This window comes from Hevea brasiliensis, chromosome 4 (genome assembly GCF_030052815.1).
Source record: "Hevea brasiliensis isolate MT/VB/25A 57/8 chromosome 4, ASM3005281v1, whole genome shotgun sequence".
In the NCBI taxonomy this organism is placed as follows: Eukaryota; Viridiplantae; Streptophyta; class Magnoliopsida; order Malpighiales; family Euphorbiaceae; genus Hevea; species Hevea brasiliensis.
In genome coordinates, this window is record NC_079496.1 from 25,757,866 (window position 1) to 25,763,865 (window position 6,000).

At 33.4% G+C, this 6,000-nt stretch overlaps 1 protein-coding gene across 2 annotated transcripts in view; it reads right to left on the reverse strand.

The window, feature by feature from the left end:
• LOC110671222 (calpain-type cysteine protease DEK1) overlaps nt 1-5,726 on the reverse strand; it is a 28,777-nt gene extending 23,051 nt beyond the window's left edge. For both annotated transcript variants that reach the window (XR_009148233.1, XM_058145635.1), the window contains exons 1-3: nt 5,395-5,726; nt 4,950-5,090; nt 1,811-2,061 (exon numbers count right to left, since the gene is read on the reverse strand). Coding sequence is in view for 1 of the 2 variants with exons in the window: in XM_058145635.1 (XP_058001618.1) it covers nt 1,811-2,061; nt 4,950-5,074 (376 nt within the window). In the remaining variant the exon portion in view is untranslated. The remainder of the gene's footprint in view (nt 1-1,810; nt 2,062-4,949; nt 5,091-5,394) is intronic.
• Nucleotides 5,727-6,000: the final 274 nt, after the last annotated feature.

Consider the following 6,000-nt stretch of genomic DNA (forward strand, 5'->3'; position numbering starts at 1 on the left):
AGGAATCAATTGTATATATATACCCATGTACAGATTAATTGAAATCAATAAGAATCATCTCTTTCTACAAAAATAAATAAATCCAGAAAGGTACACAACTTAGTGGACTTCCCCAATTAGGATGCATCACAAAATTTAAGACACCTACAACAAAAATCGTCTTCCACAGTTCCACTACATCTAAATTCTGAACTCTAACGCTGTTCTTAAAATAGAAGAACAAGAAATTTAAATATGCATGCACAAAAAAAATTTCAAAAGCAACAGTAGCACTTTAACAGATTTTCATTATCCACATTATATAAGCATCACACAATTATTCACATACAAAAACATAACCTAGCTAGTAATAGTATATGCTCCTCCCTCTTTGTTGCTATAACAGATTCTTACATCTTATGTTTCCCACTATAAATAGGTAGCTTTTTCTGCTACATTGTTTGTTTATTCCTCTAGGATCCTTTTTTTTTTCCTTGATGCTTTACCAAGTTTATTTTCACACTCACTTTTTATGTTTCATTACTTACAAATTTATCCCAATATGGACTCAAAGGTTTAGCAGGATAGGGTCCTTCCATGCTGCTTAGGGTCCTTTCCCTGCTACTTCACACTTATGTTTGCAACTTGGATAGTTTCCATGCTGCTTATGGTCCAACTCTTAGGCTCAACAATGTGTTAGAGACCCAATTCAAGAGAAGGCAGAAGAAAAGGCAAGAAGGAATGCATGAGCAGATTGGTTTATTCTAGAAGGCCAAAGAAGGTTCTAGGAGAACAAGCAGTTATCCAGTAAAGCAAGATTCTGTTAACTGAAATTCCAGGGGAGGAAGAGGCACATGATCCAGAAGGTGCAACAAATAACTATTAAAAAGGTATCAAAATAGGAGAGGGATGTGTGGAAAAATTTAGTAAGATTCCAGCTGAGTCCAGCTTGGGAAAATAGCAGGATAGTCTCTGCTATGAGTTTTGTTATTTTTCTTCTTTTCTGAATTGTTGAGTCATTCCTTAGAAAACTCATTGTAATCCAATCCTTCTCCAGATATCTGGCTCCTTAATGAAATCACTCTGAATACTTCTCCACAACTCTTTTTTCTTTCTCTTGTTCTGACTGTTATCTTCAGTTCATCCATTTATCAATTCCTTATTCTATCACAATGCCAATTTTGAGTCTCCCCCATAAGGAATTCTAGCCTATTATCTAGAGAAAAAAAGACCACAAAAACAATAGACCCCAACATACTTATATATTTAGTCGCCTTTTCATTTTTCATTTCTAAAAATTACAAACTCACAATTTTTTTTTAAAAAAAACTTATATAATAGATTATATTGGTGGATATTTCTCTGTGCATGTGTGTGTGTTTGTTGTAATAATTAATTAAACAAGGGATAAGGCTGCCCATCTCATTTTGTGGTTCAACCTGAGATAAGCCATGATCATCTTGTGTCAAAATTATGTCAACAGAATTATAACACAAACACGATTAAGTTAATCCCAAATCCATTCATTTTCTGTTCTGTTCATGTGTTATGTACTCATGTTTGATATTGTCATGCCTACTCAGTACCTTGTACAATGAAGGCAAACAGTATGGAGTGCGTGCAATGAAATGAGAACTTAAAATAAAAAACAAATTATAGAAGAAGTAAAATGATCATATCAGGCACCAAAGAGATATGCTGTATACAAGTTCCAAAATAGACACATGAATACTACTTCAAAACATATTAAAAAGAAAAGGACTAAATTTTTCTAGATGTAAAATAGAACTTCAACGTTTTTTAATGACAAAGTGGTCAAGGAAATACATACTTGAACTTTGCCATTGTGTTCTCCACCAAAGCATAATTGAATAGAAGGCCAAAAGAAGAGCAGTACCAGCCATTATTACAGCCAAACCAATTATATCTCGACCCAATATTATAATCAACCATGAGCCCCACATGATAAGAACCAGAATTGGAGATATAACAATCATCCATGCTGATAGAGAGAGAAAACGACATAGAATACCCAGCTGAGGTCCTTGTAAAACATAAGGCCATTTTCTAGCAAAGATCCAACTGTAAAAAGAAAAGCCAATAAAGGAAAATAGTGAGATACAGACAAAAACCAATTACAGGCTACTAGCAGAACAAATAAAGGTACACTAAGCAGCTAGAAACAACTCATTCATATTAGATAACAAAAACAACTCATTCATATTAGATAACAAAATAATTAAAAGTTTTTTCATAGAAAAATAAATGTGGCAGTATCTTGAAAAAGAAAAGGCATTCGCATTCAATTACGACACAAAGATAATATAACAATGATAAAAAAAATTAAAAAAAAATCCAAACTTTGCACACTTGCTCGATTTTAGCTAATTCTTTTAATTTTATTAATTTGTACCTAAGACTTAGACATTGCTTTCAATTTTAGCAACTAACATGATTAAGGCCAATTGATCAAAATAATCCAAATATTTGCCCACATTATCAATGTCAGCCAATCATTTTCATTTTAATCTAAACCTTGGATTTGTATACCAGTTTTAGCAATCATAACTTAAAATTGACCAAAAATTATTCTATTACCAAATCCAATAAAATAATATAATATTTTAATTAGTTCATATTTTTCATCTCGCTCCCTAACCCTCTCTCTTCTTCCCCACCCTCCAACGCCCCTCTCTGCCCTCTTCCCACTATGCTTCATCTACAAATGCATGTCTTTTTGGAGGCAACAGTAAGATTTCTTTTGCCATATTATTCTCAGCTACTCCTTTGCTAGCCCATTTTGGTGATGGGGAGCCCAGTTCAACATGTAGTCTACCAATTTGATATTCACACTCTCGAGTCCATAATTCTCAATAGAATGCATGCTGTCATTAATGGAACCTTTTTAGCTAAAAGCAGTCCAGAAAGCAAAACTAACCTTTTATCTCTTTGAAGCCCCACAGCCCTTTTATTTATCTTACCCATGTGACAGCCAATATGAACTAGCTAATCCCGACTTTTAATCATTTTAATACACTCTGGATCAAAATAAATGTGTTCTCTTTCAAGCCGACCCCAACTAGTTAAGGCTTAGTTGTTTGTTCAAGCCATTTACAAACACAAGAAATTGAATCAGTCATTTTCCATTTCTATTCTTTGACAAATAATAAATGCATCAAATGGAGCATAACAAAAGCACAAGGCAAGCATGAATGAGCACCAAAAATGAAAAACATAGGAAGAAGCTAATCCCTAAAATCAAAAGCATCAAGAAACTCCAGAAGAAAACCAGACAGTTCCAGTATGCAGTCAGTGAAAAGTTGAGTTTCTCTCAAGAATCTTCTCAACTCATTTAGTGAATTCCAAAATCCTACAGAAGTTCTAAAATTCCACCATTTCCCTACATTTTACAGTATAAGAGAACCATCCTCCATGACAGACAAGTCATTATACTCTTAGACACCATCTCCAAGAAGCCAACAATCAACCACCATTAGTCATAATCATAAGCCAGAAAATGCCAAGGTGAAAAAATCAAATACACTTCTCCTGAAATCTTTCACAATGCAGTAAATGATTAAATGCTTGTCCAGTTGCATGGTATCTCATGAAAACATTCCATCCACCTGGCCACCATGACCACACCCCATGATATTTGATAATATTACCTCAAGCTCCAGATTTCACATCAATCTCCCAGTAAGAACATCTTATCATCATTGATAGCTTTTGAGGTTTCTTCTGGATATGTTAAATGTTAAAATTTAAGAATTAGAAGTACAAGAAAGAAAGAGAAGGAAAGTATCATAAAAGACTACATCCTTATCTTTCTCGTTAATTCTATATAATAGAACATTACATATTTATATGTACAAATCTCCTATAATTACTCCACTTAAATAGGAATATAAATCCTATACTAAATAAGAATATATAAAATCTACTAATTAGGAACATATAACATCCATGTTGAATTTCCATAACATTAAACAACATTCTTATAGAACATATTATTATTGATTCTTGTAGAAGATATGATTAAACACAATGAAATGAAGGCAAGTACATAACAGAGAGGGAGTAGGAAGGGAGAAAAAAAAAAGATACAAATTAAAAGATAAAAAAGAAAGTGACCACGCAAAACAGCACATCAGATATTTAAACTTAATGCTTGAGAATAACAAACACATAAGAGTCATCATTTTGCTTCCCACCCCCTGTCCCCCCACTTCTCTCTTTCACCCTAAAGCATCAATTGGGACTTGGAAGTCAAATAGTTTCCCAGTTTTGCACGCAATGTATGGTGCTTTTAACAAATAAATAAAAATACATTCAGATAACAATATGCTATGCTATGGTGTATGGGCCATATTTTGATTTCTGTTCCATGCCATTGCAGTTTCCCCTTTATAATAAAGCGCAATGCTTTGGCAAATGGAACCAGTGAAGGTCTGAGGTTTAAGAACTTCAAGTATGTATATCAGTAACATTTAGCAGAATATTTACTCATAAGAATAAAAATTAGAAAGTCAAACTTGGAAAACTCATCATTTTGATGTTGATTGAAATGATAAAGATACTGTCTTTTAAAAAGGAAAATGACTTTTACAGGAATTATTGTCTAAAATGAACTGCCAAACCAGTTCTCCAAAGAAAGATAAATAAAAAATACTATCTACAGATTTTTTCATTAATAAACCAAGTTAAACGTTGTATTCAATTAATTACACTTTTAAACCACAAAGGAATGACAGTAAATCAGATTATGGACCACATTAAAACTGAAGCTGAAACTGAAACTGAAACTGAAACATAACATTCAGAAATCCAACCTCAAATCCTAATAACGAAACCAACTATTATTAACAGATATCATTAATTCAAACGCTAAATCTATGACTTCCATGACACTGGTAGCTATGAGAACTAATTGAAGTAAAGGTTTCCAGAAAAGACCTAGACAGAATTACCTATAAATCCTCCAAGGTCGCCAGTTCACTACCCAAAGAATCCAAAATGAAGCTGAGCCCAAAACTGTGAAAAGGGTCCCTGAAATTGCGCAGGCCAATACAATCCCACGCTCATCTCCCTCCATGGCTCCCCTCCCTGACCTATTAAACACACACATGCATCATAGTCAATGCCAGTTTCACAATAAATACTTCCATATATTATAGCATAAAGCAACCATAAAAAAACAATTCTAAGATACAGGAAAAATAGCAAGAAATCCCCAATGGAGAACACCAATTAAGGAAATAATGAAATGGGATTTAATTACTTCAACATAAAACATGAAAATCAGTACCAATTACATACTATTCATACACATAACAAAAAAAATTTTAAAAAGAAAATGAAAATGAACCCATGATAGAGAAAAGTAATGCAGTGGGCGATGGAATGGAATTTTACCTACAAAAGTGAAGTGCTCTTGATGGGCAACAGCATGATGGTCTGAATTGAACACTGATATGTCAAATAAGGTGTGGAGCTAGTGCAATAAGGTCATATTTTGGAAATGGGTTGTGTCCTGAAACCAAATAATTGAGCTTTTACACAGAAAAAGCTAGGGTTTTGATGGTAGTGTGTAGCTAAATAAGGAGATGAACAAGTGCCAAAATTTAGCTGCTTTAGGGTTTGTTTTGTTGCGTCTGGCGTTTGATTGACTCGCTTCTATCTTCTTTGAGAATTTCTCCTCTCCAGTCAGAGAGTAAAGTAAAAAAAAAAAAAAAAAAACCCTACTGCTTTGTGAGAACTGTGAAGAATTTTTTTTGTTTTTTTTAACTTCTAGAGAGAGAAAGGGAGAGACATGAGAAAAAGATATAGCAGAGCAGGTTAATTTGTGTCTGAAAGTGATTACTATCCCACTCTCACTAAATTTGCGTGTATTACACTTACCAATTAGAGTTCATTCAGGGAAATAAGTTGTGACCACTTGCTCTAGAAGGAGAATGAGATATGAGATTGTTGATTTTCCAAGCAATTAAAATAAATTTATGAAAAAAAATGTGAGAAAAG